This window comes from Ochotona princeps, chromosome 24 (assembly GCF_030435755.1).
Source record: "Ochotona princeps isolate mOchPri1 chromosome 24, mOchPri1.hap1, whole genome shotgun sequence".
NCBI lineage: Eukaryota > Metazoa > Chordata > Mammalia > Lagomorpha > Ochotonidae > Ochotona > Ochotona princeps.
The window spans coordinates 25,483,072-25,499,576 of record NC_080855.1 but is presented as its reverse complement, the minus strand read 5'-3'; the positions used below and the strand labels follow the sequence as shown (position 1 = coordinate 25,499,576).

The 16,505-nt window shown below is 50.6% G+C and overlaps 1 protein-coding gene across 2 annotated transcripts in view; it reads left to right on the top strand.

The window, feature by feature from the left end:
• Positions 1-1,037: 1,037 nt before the first annotated feature.
• ITGAM (integrin subunit alpha M) overlaps positions 1,038-16,505 on the top strand; it is a 28,060-nt gene continuing 12,592 nt past the window's right edge. Inside the window, exons 1-14 of one of the 2 annotated variants that reach the window (XM_004586914.3) lie at positions 1,038-1,162; positions 2,455-2,560; positions 3,866-3,969; positions 4,297-4,367; positions 4,485-4,602; positions 10,212-10,342; positions 10,636-10,781; positions 11,643-11,796; positions 12,663-12,813; positions 13,361-13,434; positions 13,605-13,734; positions 14,013-14,155; positions 15,703-15,843; positions 15,936-16,145. In XM_004586914.3, coding sequence (XP_004586971.3) covers positions 1,135-1,162; positions 2,455-2,560; positions 3,866-3,969; positions 4,297-4,367; positions 4,485-4,602; positions 10,212-10,342; positions 10,636-10,781; positions 11,643-11,796; positions 12,663-12,813; positions 13,361-13,434; positions 13,605-13,734; positions 14,013-14,155; positions 15,703-15,843; positions 15,936-16,145 — 1,707 coding nt within the window. In that variant the 5' untranslated portion in view covers positions 1,038-1,134. Of the gene's footprint in view, positions 1,163-2,454; positions 2,561-3,865; positions 3,970-4,296; positions 4,368-4,484; positions 4,603-10,211; positions 10,343-10,635; positions 10,782-11,642; positions 11,797-12,662; positions 12,814-13,360; positions 13,435-13,604; positions 13,735-14,012; positions 14,156-15,702; positions 15,844-15,932; positions 16,146-16,505 lie in introns of both variants that reach the window. The other variant, XM_058680372.1, reaches the window with a different exon arrangement.

Here is a 16,505-nt window from a genome sequence, read left to right as displayed (position 1 = left end):
CCATATGGAATCCCATTGTGCTGGGGCTGTGTGGTAGCTTTCTAAATCTGCACGGGGTTACCCTGTGTCATAGTGGGCAAAGCTGCTGCCTGCTCTGGCATCCCACAGGCACACTAGTTCAAGTCCAGCTGCTCTACTTCCCATCCAGCTCTCTGCTAATATGCCTGGGAAAACAGCAGAGGATGGGCTAAGACTTTGGGCCCCTGCACTCACATGGGACCTCTAGAAGAAGTTCCTGGCTCCTGGGTTCAGTTTGGCTCACCCATGGTCATTGTAGGTATGTAGGAGTGAACCAGCAGATGGAACATACCTCTCTCTTGGTCTCCTCCTCTCTCTCTCTATAATTCTGCCCTTCAAATGAAATAAATCTTTGCAAAAACCTCCGTGCATGTGGTGGCTTTTGAATGGCTGTTAGAAAGGGAAAAGGAGAATAATGAAGGTGGCTTCTGGAACTTGCTTCCACTGCAGGGAGAAGGGCTTGTAGCCCTGAGGATGTGCTCTGACAAATGCTACCCCTCTGGCTGCAGAAACTGTGAACCAACCTGGAGGTCCAGCCTGGAGTGCCAGTATTTGGAGGGTACCTCCTTGTTACCCATTCTGACTCCTGGAAACTTTATGAAGCTCTTCCTGGCACACATGGCAACTGCCTACCATGGGGAATGGCGGGATTGGTAACTGCTTCAGTGCTAAGGGTTGATATTAACCAAAAATCACAATCCAAGTCTTCTTTTGTAAATTGCAAGTTTTTGAATAGATTTTTTTTTTTTTTAAAGAAAGAGGAGGACAGACAGGAAAGAGAAAGATCTCATCAGGTACATCAGGGTCTTGCCTTGGCTGTCTACGGCCCACCCCAGAAGCAGGTCAAGGTGACAGATGGCACCTTTTGGATAGAGATCTCAGTGGTTTGGGTCAGGAAGCTGGGTCAGGAGGGCAAGCAGGCTATGTGCAGGAGTGACAGCAAGCAGGGCCAGGCGCTCACGGAGCCCCCGCCTTCCTCCTTTGGGCCTTTGCAGACTTCTGCTTCCTACTTCTCCTTTTTTGTCCTGCCTGGCTTTGGTGGCTTCGCTGAAGTAGCTCAGTGGTGCCTGCAACCCAACAACTCACTATCCTTCCTGGCCCCCGCGCCTTTTGATCATGACTCGCAGAATCCTTCTGCTAACAGGTACACCAGGGGCTTGGTAGGGGTGGCGCTCTCGGGTGGAAGAGGAGACCTTGGGGTTTGTGGGTGCTGGGAAAGAGATGTCGAGGACGGGACCCAGTGGTGGTGGTGGTGGTGGTGAGTGGAGGCAAGGGGGATTGGGGGAGGATGACCTGGGGGAAGGAGCTGGACCAAGATATGATGGGCAGGAGGCTGGTGTGAATGGTTGCATTCATATGCTGTGCCAGACCATCTGGTTGGTTCCTTCAGTTCTCACAGCAGGATACTAAGGTCTAGAAAGGTGACACGACCTGCCCAAGGGTGCATAGCAGGTGCTGATCTCTCCCCCACAGTGTTTCCTTTTGGATTCTACCATGTACCTGTCCCTCTCCTCCCTCTCCCTCGTCCCACCCATCAATCCTAGTTTTCCAAGGATCCAGGTGTGGGTGTTTGTTGAGTGACACATGAATCTAACAGGTTCAAGTTTGTTTCCTTTCATGCCCATATTTTGTGGGGAATGAGCCACAAAGGGAAGGAAGCGATTGAGAACTGTGGAGGAAGGAAATTATCCAATGGAGAACCTGTAGGAACTTGAGGTTTGGGCAAGAGCCCCGGGGTGGTGCCACTGGGCAAGAGCCCTTTTTGTGTGACCAGAGAGCAGGGTGGGGCTTGGAGAGTGGTTGGGCTCACCCCACGATGCTCTCGGGAGGCCAGGGGTCAGCAAGCTACAGAGTGGGGCCACACGTGCCCCCCATGAGTCAGGGTTGCAGGTGAATGAGTGTCATCCACCTGATGATGGAGAATGCCAGCCTGGAATCCCAGGCCCGAGTCATGCGCTCCTCTCCGCTGCCCCTGCACCCCTTTCATCTCATTAACAAACCTATGTTACCAAAGAATTGTCCTCAGGGATCACATTTTGGAATTTTCCTAACAAAAATCATAAGGATACCTGAAAAAGTCCATGGGAAAATGGAATGATTAGCTTGTATGTGTGTGTAAAAAAATGGTTTGAAATTCATGATAGTTTTTTCTCCTTATGAGCTTCCCGAGGAGTCAGTATGTAACATGTTCTTTTTACCTCTTGGCCTGCATCAAGGCTGCAGTGTTTACTCTGTGGTCCTCTACAGAGAAAGTGGGGGCTTCGTGAGCACCTGGCCCTGCTTGCGCTTGCTGCAGGCTGCTGGCACAGGAGCTGCCAGGCAGGTGTCCTAAGCCGGGTGAGGTGACCCTGGTCAAGAGGTGCCCCAAGTAGGCAGGAGTGCTGCTCTCTCAGCCTCCTTTCCTCTGATTGACCTTCATGCTTCTTTTCCCTCCAGTCATGGCCTTGTGTCACGGCTTCAACCTGGATACTGAAAACCCACTGATCTTGCAAGGGACCGAGAAGGGCTTTGGGCAAAGTGTGGTCCAGTTTGAAGGTTCTCGGTAAGCATTTCACACACACAGTTCTTTGTCTCATTCACTTTCTCTCCAAGACTTAAATTCCTGGAGGGAAAAAAAAAAAAAGATGGCAATCAAAAAAAAAAATTCATGGGGCTTGGCGTAGTAGTGGCCAAAGTGCTCAGTTTGTATGCCTGGGATCCCATATGGGTGCTGGTTCATGTCCTGGATGCTCTAGTTCCCATCCAGCTCTCTGTTAGTGGCCTGGGAAAGCACCTGCAAGGGGACAGATGAGGCTCCGGGCTCCTGGCTTCGGACTGACTCAGCTCCAGCCTTTGCAGTCACTTGGGGAGTGAGCCATCAGATGGAAGATATTTCTGTATCTCCTTCTCTCTGTATATCTGCCTTCCCAATAAAATAAATAAAATTTTAAAAATTCATTCACTTATTTTGAAAGGCAGAGTGACAGGAAAAGAGATAAAATCTGTGTTTTTTTTTAAATTTAATATTCATTGTAAAGGTGAAGGCATTACAGAGCCATGTGGGCGTCCGATTCTGATCAGAATGGAGAAGTAAGGGGGAAGGTGGTTGAGATAAATGTTTCAGTTTTCCCTACTGAGGTGGGCAGTGGGGCCAGTATACGGAGGGAGAAGGAAGCACACAGCTCTCGCCATCGCCCTACATCGGTGTCCAGGGATGCGGCCGGTGTGGGAGGAATGTTTCGAGAATGTTGCTTGAGTGATCTGACATTTCTGAGAGGTTGCTGACTTTGTTACACAAGACTTGTGAAACTGTCAGGCCTGTTGGCTGTCCAGTCTGCCTCCGTGTACCCACAGACCTGGGTGCTTGTAGTACAGCCTGGCTCTGTTCCAACTTTCCACCTTTTCATAAGGTACTCAAGTCTTCCATTGGCTTAGGTGAGCTGGCTGTCTTGCCTTCTGTGTTCCCTACTACCCACCTGGAGGAAGCTCGTGGCTCTTGGCTCCTCAGGTCTGCCTGGTCCAGCCCTGTCTGTTGCAGCTATCTGGGAAATAAGCTAGTGGGTGGAAGATATCTCTCTTTCTGGCTCTCCCTTTCTCCTGTAACTCTCTTTCAAGTAAGTAAATAAATAGGTTTTAAACAGCCAAGCGATTGGCTTTACTTACTTTCAAATAGCCTCTGAGGTTTGTGTCGTTCTTAGCAAAGTCCTTTCCACTTTGTGAGTTAATCTTTTTTTCATTTTATCCTGTGTTTGTTCTTTTTGTTTTTGGAAGTTTAGGAATTGGGGTGTGGGTCTCCACTTTTTCCTGGGCAGAGGGCTTCTCCCCTGGTCTTCTCTCATATCTGTTCCTCGCCTACCCCCCAACTCAGGGTGGTAGTTGGAGCCCCCCAGGAGATAACAGCGCCCAACCAGACAGGCAGCCTCTACCAGTGCGACCACAGCATGCGAAAGTGTGAGCCCATCTACCTGCAGGGTAAGCTCTGCACCTGCTTGGCACCCCACCAGGCTGGGATGGCCCCTTGCAAAGGCCCTGGGAACACTTCTGGCCTGGGCTGGGCTGACCCAGCATGCCGGCATTCTGGGGGAGCAGTGGGGGTCTGGGGGTTAGCTCCTCAGCCTCTCTTCTGTCTGTAGACGCCTCTGCTGTGCTCGGCAGCGCCTGCTGCTCCTCTCCCACCCCCCAGGTGCCCCTTGACCTGTCAGACCCCTGTGTCCCCACAGGCCAAGGGGACCCCTGCCTGGTACCTATGGTTATTCCCTGTGGGTGACCACGCGCATGTCTGTCTCCTCCCTCACCCAGTGCCCCCTGAGGCTGTGAACATGTCCCTGGGCCTGTCCCTGGCAGCTGCCACCAATCCCTCCCGGCTGCTGGTGAGTGGTCCTGGGTCCTGGTGATGGGGGGTTTAGGGTAAGGGGGCATCTGGACTTGTGGGACTGGGGGCCTGGTGAAGGCAGCAGGGGCAGCTCCTTCCGTGCCCCTGTGCCCAGGCCTGCGGTCCTACCGTGCACCAGTTTTGCAAGGAGAACACATACGTGAATGGCTTCTGCTTCCTGTTTGGAACCAACCTGCTGCAGTCACCCCAGAGGTTCCCAAAGACCCTCAGAGGTAGGTGGCCTTCACCAGAAGGGAGATACAGACAGTAAGAGACCATGGGGTGGGGGTGGGGCTGAACTGAGGGGTGGCTGTGATCTGGGGGTAAGGATGGCCGAACCAGGTTCCATCAGAGAAGGGCATTGGGGTCCTGCCCTCTCAGGGAAGTGCTGATGGAGCCATGAGGTTGCCTGTGGCTCCTGGCAACGAGATGTTGTTGGGAGAGGGGCCTGGGTCTCCCAACCATGGTCTTTGAGGTTGTGTGGTGTGGCCCCTGGTCACCTTCATATCCTCCCTTCCTCCAGCCCTTTTACCCTAGTCACTGTCTCACACTCCAGGATCCCTGCCCAGCTGTCCCGGCTCCAGGGCCTTGGCACTGCTCTTCCCTAGTGGTCTGCTGACACCCCATTATTGCTAAGCCCAAATGTCATCTCCTTAAAGAGGCCTTTCCTGTGTGGAATTCCTAATCATTTCCACCATCACTTCCTGTCACCTTGCTCTACTTCAGCATCTTTTTAGCTGTGTATTGGCCTTGTACTTGGTTCTCACCTGTCCATCTTGCAATGCAGACAGCAGGGACATTGATGGCATGCTCACTGCTAGATGTCCTTGTGTCTATGGCTGCGTAGCCTGTCACCCTTGATGTTAATGGCTTAACATCAGCAGCATTCACTAACGCAACATCTTGGTTACATCAGGAAGCTGGGTCCAACTTAGCCTCTGCCTCAGCATCTCCAGTTGTCCAGCTGGGGCTTTGGTTTCACCCGAAGGCTTGACTTGGGGGAAGGTCTCCTTCCCCACACACTCATGTGGTTGTTGGCTGTGGCTTCCACTCCTCGCTGGCTGTTGACTGGGGTCTCCTTCAGTTTGCCATTGAGCCTCTGCATGGAGCAGCTTGTAAAATAGTGAATGAGAGAGAGCGGGGACACCTCGGATGGAAGCCACAGTCCACATCCTGGAATGAGACGAAGCCTCTTATGCCTTCTACTGTATTCTAGACTTTGGAGGTCAATTGCCAAGCACAGCTCCCACTCAAATGGAGTGGGTCATGCGAGGAGGTGGGCATCTTGGGGACCATCCGCCTGGCTGCTTGCCTTACCCCTGCTCCCCAAATGTTTGCTGATTGAGTAAGTGAGTGAGTCTCCCCAGTTGCTTTCTCCAAGTTGCTTGGTTCAGCTGCGTGGTCATCTTCATCTTTGGCTTCAAGCTGTTTCTGGAACCAGATACCATTCTCCCTCTCACCTCCTATGCCCTGCCCTGCCATACCCTTTATAGCTTTGCTTTCATAAGTTCTTTTTTTTTTTTAATTTATTTACTTATATTGGAAAGGCAGATATATAGAGAAGAGGAGAGACAGAGAGGAAGATCTTCTGTCTGCTGATTCAGTCCCCAAGTGACTGGAATGGTCAGAGCTGAGCCGATCTGAAGCCAGGAACCAAGAGCCTCTTCTGGGTCTCCCACGTGGGTGCAGGATCCCAAGGCTTTGGGCCCTCCTCGACTGCTCTCTCAGGCCACCAGCAGGGAGCTGGATGGGAAGCGGGGCCTCCGGGACACGGACTGGCGCTCATATGGGATCCCGGGTGTGCAAGGACAGAATTTTGGCCGCTAGGCTACTGCACTGGGCCCCCTACGTTCTGCTCCTCTGGCCTAGGCAGCTTCCGCTGCACCACCTCCTTGCCCGGGGCTCTGCGACAGTGCCAACTTGGCAGCAAGTTGTAGGAGGTTTGTCCCTCTTCTTCTTGAGGCTGATTCTCCCATCTTGACTATTGAAGGATCCACAGCTTCTGGCATTCATTCCCCCCAGGAGCTTTGGGGTCTCCCCCTTCGCTGAATGAAACATGTGTGTGCCCTTGGCTCCAGTGAGCAGTAAGCCACAGAAATGGGCAGCTAGGACAGCACTTCTCCCTCTCCTTGGCCACCTGTTTCCCCTTACCCCCAGCATCCTGAGAGGAGTCTAATCCTGCCCCACTCCACAGCTCCTCTCCTGTGCTGTCTGCCTTCTGGCTACCCTTGCACAGATCTTGCTTTGCAAATGTCAAATGCTGTCCATGTTTGTGTGCAGTGACCATCCTTTTTCTTTCTCCTCCTCCTAATGTTTATTCATTTATTTATTTTAAATGAATGATAGATTCTCTCTCTCTCTCTCTCTCTCACACACACACACACACACACACACACACACATACATACACACAGAAAAATCATTCACCCACTGGTTCGCTCCCCAAATGGCTGTAATGGCCAAGATGAGGCTAAAGCCAGGAGCTAGGAACTTCATCTGGGTCCCCCAGGAGACTTGCAGGGACCCAAGTGCTTGCGTCATCTGCTTCGCCTTCCCAGGAACATTAGCAGGGAACTGGATTGAAAATGGAGCAGCTCAGACTGGAACAACGCTCACACTGGATCCTGGGGTTGCAAGCCGTGACTTAACCCGCAGTACTACATTGCTGATCTCTCTAGTGTGACCTGCCAGTCACCTCTTCCTTCTGCAGGCTCTGTGGTCTCAGATACGCCACCCTCAGCTGCACCCTCTGCCAACGGCTTCCTCAGTCAGTCACATCCTGCCTTCCTCTACCCTCTTGGTTCATCTGTGGGCACCGGACACCAGCTCCTCTTCTGGTTCTGTGGCTTCAGCAGCTGCTTCAACATCTCTGTCTTTGTCTTCACTCTCAGAACTACTTTCTTTAAATATTCTTCTTCAAGGCCAGTGCTGTGATTTAGTGATAAAGTTGCTGTCTGTGGCATTGGCATCTCATATAGGTGCTAGTTCTAATCCCGCTGCTCCACTTCTGATCCAGCTTCCTGCTAATGAGCCTGGGAAAGTCAAAGAGGATGGCTCAAGTCCTTGGGTCCCTGTATCCACGTGGAAGACCCAGGAGAAGTTCCTGGGTTCTAGCTGTGGACTGGCCAGCTCTGGCTGTTGTAACCATTTGGGGAGTGAACCAGTGGATGGATGATCTCTCTCTTAACTCTGCATTTCAAGTAATTTAAAGGGGTTTTTTTTTTTTTTGCATCTACTTAAAAACATAGAACAGTAGATTAAGCTGCTACTTGTGATGCCTACATGCCGTGTTTGAATGCCAGTTCCAGTCCCAGTGGCTCCATTTTTGATCCATCGTCCTGCTGATACAACTGGGAGGCCCAAGTGCTTGGGCACTTGCCACCTACCTGGAAGACCTTGATGGAGTTCCAGGCTCCTGGCTTTGGCCTGTCCCAGCCCTGGCTGTTGTGGATATTTGGGAGTGAACCAGCTTGTTCTTTCTTTATCCTTTTCTTTCTCTGCCACTGTGCCCTTTCAAATTAATGATAAATCCTAAACAATCATACAATATAATATACATACATACTGAGTTCAAAATCTGAAAGTACTGAAGCGCTTTCGGGAGCACTTCTCCTCCTCTGGCTGCTTTCCCAGGAGGCAATCGGGACCCAGCTTAATGTGCTGTGACACTGGTCCTGACAGTATTAATTTTTCCAATCTGTGACTACAGGATGGGTTTTCATTTATTTTGTGGCCCCATTCAATTTCTTTGACCAGTGTTTCACAATTTTCATTGTAGAGATCATTCAAAACTCCTTGATTCAATTTATCCCTAGGGTCTTTTTTTTTTTTTTTTGAGGGGGGTTAGCTATTATAAATAGAATATTTTCTTGATTGTTTTTCAGAGAACATATAAAAACTACTAATTTTTGCATGTTGATTTTGTATCCCACAATGTTCATCATTTATTGTGGTAGCTTTCTGCTGGAGCTTTTGGGGTGGGATTTTCTAAGCATAGGATCTGTAAGTAGGATGTTTTGACTTCCTCCTTCGCTATTTGAATGTCTTGATTTCTCTTGTCGAATGTCTCTAGTGTGGACTTCCAGTACTATGCTTAGTAAGAGTGATCAAGGCAGGCATCTTTTTCTAGATCTAGGAGGAAAATTTTTCCTTATTTGGTATGTTGGTAGCCGTGAGTTTGTCACATCTGACCATGTTGAGGTATGCATATTTTATGCCAAGTATTTTTATTGGAGGAACGTAGTTTCTTGCTACATATTTGGTGTTTAAAAAGATTCCTTTACAAAGGACACTTGAAACTTGATGAATGAATACATCTTCAAAGGATATTCCACTTAAGTCTTCACTGCTTTAGAAACAGCCTTCAAATTATAAACCATTTCTGTGTAAATTCCTGGGGAATATTCCAGGTCACCCAATACATGAAGGCATTCTCAAATGTTTACAGGGCGTGGGATTCTTCTCTGCTGAGAATTCTTTTCTGGTGTCACACAAGATATGACTTGTCAGCAAAAAAGCTTTCCCACACTGGCAACATTCACAAGTTTTTTTGTCCACTATGCTTTTTTTTTTTTTTTTAATGCAAACTGGGGCTTAGTTTCTAGCTGAAGGATTTCCCACTTTCATTATGTGGATAGATTCTTTCTCCACCATGAGTTTTCTGATGGCTGCGAAGGTTCAACTTCTGACAAGAGGCTCTCCCATGTGCAGCACATTCAAAGAATTTCTTCCCAGGATGAGTGTTTTATGCTGAATGCGATTGTTCTTCTGCATGAAGGGGTTGCCACATAGATTGCACTCATAAGCTATCTCTCCTCAGGATGCATTTTCTCATGGTCAATGACGTTTGATTTCTGGAATCAAGGGAAGAGCCAAGACTCAAACCCAGACAGTTTGATATGGGGTGTGGTGGTGTTAGCCAGAATACCAAATGCCCACCCCAAATTCCTTGCTTCCTTCTTCCTTTTCTTTTGTTTCTTTTCTTCTCTTTTCTTCCTTTCTTCCTTCTTTCCTTCCTTCCTCCCTCCCTCCCTCCCTTCCTTCCTTTCCCCTTTCTTCCTTCTTTTCTACCTTCTTTCCTCCCTCCCTCTCATCCTTCCTTCCTGGGTGCACATTTGTTTTCAGAAGCCTCAGCTGGGAGCAGACCTAGAACTTGAACCCAGGCACCCTGATACAGGTTGTGGGTATTCCAGATGGCATCTTAAAGGCTATGCCAAATGCCCCCCTAGTTACTTCTTGCCCATCGGTCGAAGACCAAGAGTCTTTACTATTGCAAATGAAAATGTGGAAGCTGGTGGATTTGTCTGCATGTGGGATGGCCAAGAGTTTCCAGCTGGGGGACCAGCATTGTGACTCAACATGTTAATCTTCCACCTTGTGGCACCAACAGCCCACATGGGCACCAGTTTGGGTCCCGGCTGTCTTACTTCTGACTCAGCTCTCTGATTATGGACTGGGAAAGCAGAAGAGGATGGCCTAAGTCCTTGGACCCTGTGTCCATGTGGGGGACCCAGAAGAAGGTCTTAGCTCCCAGCTTTGAATTGGTTCAGCTGCTGCCATTGCAGCCTTTTACGGAGTGAACCAGCAGATGAAAGATCTTCTCTCCCGATTTTTCCTTCTCTCTGTGCATCTGCCTTTCTAGTAAAAATAAATAAATCTTAAAAGAAATAGAAGAGTCTTCATCTTTTGCTGAGGTCCAACACACCTGTCTGTTTTTGCTCAGCAGGGAGCTGGCGGCAGCTTGCCTTGCTTTTTCCTCCTCAGGCCCCACAGAGAGAACCCATCTGTAGAGTGTTCACCAAGCTCCTCTTTCATTGCCCTGTTCTCTTCCCCCCATCCCTAGAGTGTCCTCAGCAGGAAAGTGACATTGCTTTCTTGATTGATGGTTCTGGTAGCATCAACAGAATCGACTTTGGGCGGATGAAAGAGTTTGTCTGGACCGTGATGGAGAAATTCAGAGACTCCAAAACCTTGGTGAGGGCAGAAGGCTGGGTTAGCCAAGAGCCCACGTGGGGCTGACAACCCACTCAGATGGCTGGCGCTGGGACTGGTCAGCTGCTGCTCATCTCTTCTCTGGTTTTCCCTCCTGCTCTGCTTGGATGCAGCCAGCATTCTCTCTGTCCCTTATAGAGCGGGTGGCTCTAAGTGACAGGGGTGAAAGGGACCCGGCCAGCCATCTCGGGTTGTGAGGCGGGAGCTGGAGGGGCCTGGCTGGCCGGGCCTGGCTTGCCTTCCCCAGGCTCACGGCAAGGTGTACTGGGCTCCAGTTCTCCTTGATGCAGTACTCGGATAGCTTCCGGATTCACTTCACCTTCGATGATTTCAAGAGAAACCCCAACCCCATTGACCATGTGAAGTCAATAAGACAGCTGGAGGGCACGACACACACGGCCACGGGGATCCTCAGAGTCATGTGAGCACCAGAGGAGCCAGAGACATGAATCCTGGGGGGTCAGGGTGCTGCTGAGGCTGGGAGGGAAGGGGAGGAGAGGGGAGAAGGGTAGCTCCAGCCAGGGAGGGGGTATGTGTGTGGAAGAGCAGGCTATCTTGGACTGTGGAAAGGGAGTAAGGGTGAAGGGGAGGGAAGGAGGCTGAGGGAGGCTGGGAAAATCCAGGCGAGGCTACTCGAAGCCTGCGGGATCCCCTGGAGATTGTGCAGAGTGAGGAGCCCTCAGTGAATGTGTGTGTGTGTGTGGGGGTGTGGGTGTGTATGCAGGTGACTGGATGTGAACGTGGGTGTGAGGGTGGGCGATGGGAATGTATATGTGAATAAATGTGGATGTGAGAGTGTGTGCGCGTGTGTGTAGGCGAGTATGAGTAGTGTGTAGGTTGAGTGTGAGCATGTGTGTGTGGGTGAAGGTGAGAGTGTGTATTTGGGTGAGTATGTGGATGTGAATGAGTATGGGTGAGGGTGGGTGTATGAGTGTGTGCAGGCGAAGCGGAGGTTGGGACAGAAGTGCAGCAAGATGATTTACAGAGTGGATGCAATGTTGAGAAATATGAGGAAGCCCTGGTTAGATTTATTTCTTTAAAATATTTTCACACTTGAAAGTGAGACTATGCAAGTTGGGCAGTAAACTCGGTCAAGGTTCGTGAAAACAGTGGGGGTCCCTTCTGCCTGCTGCCCTGGGCTTGCTGCTGCCCTGGACTTGGGCTGGCGGCTGCCCAGTGTTGGGTCTCGGGAGCCAGGACGCCTGGAGCCCGGCTCCTCCTCGGTGTCACGTGGCTGCCCTGCCCACTGCATATTCCTTTGTCTCTCCTCCTCCCGGCACAGGAACGATCTGTTTGTCAGCAGCAGTGGAGCCAGGCCAAACGCCCTGAAGATCCTCGTGGTGATCACGGATGGAGAAAAGTACGGTGACAGCTTGGAGTATGACGATGTCATCCCGAAGGCAGAGGAGCAGGGGATCGTTCGCTACGTCATTGGGGTAGGAGATGTGGCTGTGGGCCTGGTGTTTCTGTGTGGTTTTGGTGCTTTGCTAAGTGCTCCCTTCAGTCTGCAGACAGCACTAGGATCAAGGTGGGGCCTGGCTTAGCTGTAGGCCATGTGTGCCAATATTAGTCACTTGCCATGACACGATATTATGGGACACGCGATCCCCAAAGGTTAGTCTGTAGTGAGCTGTGGGGCAGCACCTGCTCGCTGTGTCAGGGTTGTCAGCTCTGTTGGTCTGCGGGATAGAAGGGCTGGATCCGCTGGGGTGGCCTGGCTGTTTTGTTCTGTGGGTCTCATTCTCCAGAGAGCTAGCCTGGGTTCAGACAGGGCAAAGGCAGAGGAGCAAGAGAACAAGTGTGTCTTCAAGCTTCAAGCTTTCCTTTGTCTCGCGTTTGAAAACATACTTTGGCTAAGGCAAGACCCATGACTGAACTCAGAGACAGTGAAGGGCACCACAGAGGAGGAAGACACAGCCTTGGTTTGTTGGATACAGAAAGAAGTAGGATTAGGAGCGTATTGTGGTGACCTAGGGATGCTGTCAACCTAGGTGAATGGCGTGGCAAGGAAGAAATCTGCAATTTAAAGAAAAGGGCTTCTTTCCTCTGGGGCGGGCCAGCCCCAGGCCTAGAAAGCATAGCCCAGAGAGACGGTCAGAGGCTGGCATCTTGTTCCCACATGGCCCCTTGGCAGAACACCCTGTGTGGCAGCCTGCCCTGCCACACGTGCCAGCTGTGTGCCAGCTGGTACTGTCACCTGAGGAATCACGGCGAAGATTCTTGTGCCGCGGGATTTGCTTGCTCTAGATGATGTGGCCCCCCGCAGACAGTGTCTGATGTGTCCTCTGGTCCTGAGTCACAGGTGGGAGATGCCTTTAAGAGCATCCAACAGTTCCAAGAACTGAATACCATCGCATCCAAGCCAGCCCATGAGCATGTGTTCCGTGTGAACAACTTCGAAGCCCTGAACACCATTCAGAATCAGCTGCAGGAGAAGATCTTTGCAGTTGAGGGTGAGCAGGGGGTTCCTCGATTCTGCTCCTGCCCTATTCCTCTGCCCCTCAGAACCTTTTTCCTTCTAAGAACAATTTGCTGCTAACCTTTGTTAGCCTGCCTCGCACGTGCTCTCCCAGACAACGTGGACTCAATGGCCCAACTCCCTGGAAATGAAGGAGTATAGACCTGCCGCTGTGATGTTGACCGTCTCGGCCGCAGGCTGAGGAATTGGACTGAGGGAGAGAGCCTCACAGCATTTCCCCCTCAATTTGGGGGGGATTGCCAACCTTTGGTCACTGTTGTGTCCCCTTAATATAGAATTGTGCTTGTATACAGAAGATGCTCAGTAAATTTTACTAAAAAAAAGAAGTTGGAAACTGGGGAATTTCACATCCAATCTGGATTCATGGCATCTGTGTTTTTGTTGACGTGTCTTCCCACTTGGCAACAACAGCTGGGGCTGAGTGGCTGCCCTCCCTCTAAGAGGGCTGAGAACTTTCCAGCTGCTTTGCCTGGACCCGTGAGCGCCCGGGGTTTGTCTGAGGCCTCTCTGCTTTCTTCCAGGTACTCAGTCAGGCAGCAGCAGCTCCTTCGAGCATGAGATGTCTCAGGAAGGCTTCAGTGCTGCCCTCACCCCTGTAAGTTGTTCTCAGTCAGGGGAGGGAGAAAAGGAGCCTAGGGGCGGGGGGCAGAGGTGAGGGTGCCGGGCTCCTCTCTGTGACAGGCTCTGGGTGGGAAGTGCCTCCTCCGTGGGCAAAGCTGGTCACCTCCTCCTTCCTGCTCATTTCTGTTCTGCCCCCTTCCCCAGAATGACTTGTTACTGGGCTCTGTGGGCAGCTTTGACTGGGCTGGGGGCGCCTTTTTATATACATCCAAGAATGACGTCACCTTCATCAACAAGACAAGGGTGGATTCAAAAATGAATGATGCTTACTTGGGTAAGTGGGGGGAGTTCTGGGTTCCTTGGGGGCCAGGATGTGGCCTCATTTAGCTACTGCCCAAGGTGTTGGCCCTTGGGATAGGTTGAAAGATAGAACGTTCAAGATGGAATTTTAATTCCCTTCACAAAGGAGAATGGAGTATAAAGCTCAGTTACCGTGACTCAACAAACACGGGACCATCACTTTGCCTGTCTTTTGGGGGTTGAGCTTGCATGTTGGACAGGGGCCAGGATCTGCAGGGGAGAACACCTAGCCTGTGAGACCACCATTTGCAGGTTACGCCTCTGCAGTCATCTTGCGGAACCGGGTGCAGAGCCTGGTCCTGGGAGCTCCTCGCTATCAGCACATTGGTCTGGTGGTGATATTCAAAAAGGATGGTCGCGTTTGGGAGGTCAGCGGTGAAGTCCAAGGCAGCCAGGTATGTGCTGAGTGGGTGGAGCATGACGTCTTAAGCAGAGGCACTGCCAGATGCTGCGCATGCTGCTGTCTTGTAGGAGGGGCCTTTAGGGACCGATGCTGGAAAGTCCTGGGACCAGCCTGGCCTTTGAGACTCTTGTATCCTTGCGTCTGTACCTTCCTGTTATCTGTTTATGACTCTTTCTCCCACTCTACTACACTAATAGCTCTGGTAGGTGCTGTGTCTCCACCCCCAGCCTTGTGCTCAGCCAATAATAGGCCCTTATTTCTTGAATGAATTAGAAGAATGGATGATGAACTGAATGAATCCTATAAACAAACTCTACATAATGATGTTGAACGTATTTTTAAAAATAGTTTCCCTGGTGTGTTGATGCTACATTTTTATAAAAAGAAAATATTTACTTGAGGGGCCAGTGCCATGGTGAATCACTGGCATCCCATATGGGTGCTGGCTTGAGTCCCGACTGCTCCGCTTCTAATCCAGCTCCCTGTTTATGGTCTGGGAAAGTGGTGGAGGATAGCCCAAGTCCTTCAGCCCCTGAACCCATGTTGGAGATCCGGAGGGTTCTCTTAGCTCCTGGCTTTGGATCATTTTAGCTCTGGCCATTGTAGCCATTTGGAGAGTGAATTAGCAGATGGAAGATTCTCTCTGTTTTTCCTTCTCTTTATACTCTGTTTTTCAAGTTAAAAAAAATCTTTAAAAACATTATTTGCCTGAAGAGCAGGGAGAAAGATGAGAGACTGATTTCCATTTAGTAGATCACTTCCCCAATGTTGACACATTCAGGCTGTACTAGGCTGAAGTGAGAACCCAGTAACTCGATTCCCAGCTGCTTGAGGGTGCCTAGGAGTAGGAAGCTGTAACTGGAAGTGGAGAAGGGATTGGAATGTGGGCATTGTCACGCCATCAGATGTCCATCCATTATTTCCTAATATCACAAGAAACTTTTTGGATAACAAGTGTTACTTTTTTAAAAAAAAGAATACTTATTTATTTGTTTGAAAGTCAGAGTTATAGAGAGAGAGCCAGAGAAAGAGAGATGTTTCATCTACTGGTTCATTCCTCAGATGGCTGCAACAGCCTGGGTTGGGTCCTGGGAGGGAACCCCCTTCACTGTTTTCTCAGTGGAGTGGAGCAGCTGGGACTCAAACCGGTGTCCATGTGGGATGCTGGCGATCACAGCTAGAGGCTTTACCTGGTGCACCATAGCACTGCCCTAGCAACAGTTATTTCTAATCCAAGCTATTTGATTCCTTTGAATTTCTTGCCTTCTTACCCTCTCTAAAGACTTCTGATGTGTAGAAAGGGTTTCCTATTTGTTCTGCCAGATGTTTTTCACAATAATATCCCTTGGAAGACTCTTTGCAGTAAACCCTCACCCACTGCCCTGTCCTGTGCCGCTGTGGCAGTACGTTGTGTCATGTGTCATGCAGAGTGACATGTCCCCTGCGAAGGGCTGGCCCAGCAAGCACGGAGATGAGGCACACAACCTTGATGACTGAGAAACCTGTGACCTTGTGTGACCTTGGTCCCTTCTCTTCCAGATTGGTTCCTACTTCGGGGCCTCCCTTTGCTCTGTGGACGTGGATAGAGATGGCAACACTGACCTGGTCCTCATCGGGGCCCCCCACTACTATGAGCAGACCCGAGGTGGCCAGGTGTCTGTGTGCCTCATTCCCAAGGGGGTGAGTTGTTGACGGGATTGGGTCTGAGTGGGACTGGGCTGGTGGTGGAGTGGTTGCCTGGCTGCAGTCTTGACACTTGTTTCATTAAGCAGCGGGCTCGGTGGCGATGCCAGGATGTTCTCCGTGGGGAGCAAGGCCACCCCTGGGGCCGCTTTGGAGCAGCCATGACAGCGCTGGGGGATGTGAATGGGGACAAGCTGGCAGATGTGGCCATCGGGGCCCCAGGAGAGCAGGAGAACCGAGGTGCTGTCTACCTGTTCCATGGAGTCCCAAGATTTAGCATCAGCTCCTCTCACAGCCAGGTGAGGCCTATTGCTGTCCTTGTTAGAGTGGTGCCCACTTTGCTGATCTGTTCTCTTCCAACTCGACATTCCCATAGCCGTCAGATCAATTCACCCATGCTCCTCTTTAAACACACTAACACATGCTTCAGAGACTCCTCAAAGAGTTCTAATCCTATGCCAATGTCTTCTACAATAGCAGGTGCATGGGGATGTCACGATCCCATGTTAGAGATGTGTAGACCCAGGCCCAGAGATGGTAAATGGTGAGCTGGGATGTGGCCCTGGATGGGGTGACGGAGAATCAAGGTTTTCTAGCTCTTCCAGGTATGGCACTGAAAATGCCACATCCCAGGAAACCGAAGGTTATTCCCACCTTAG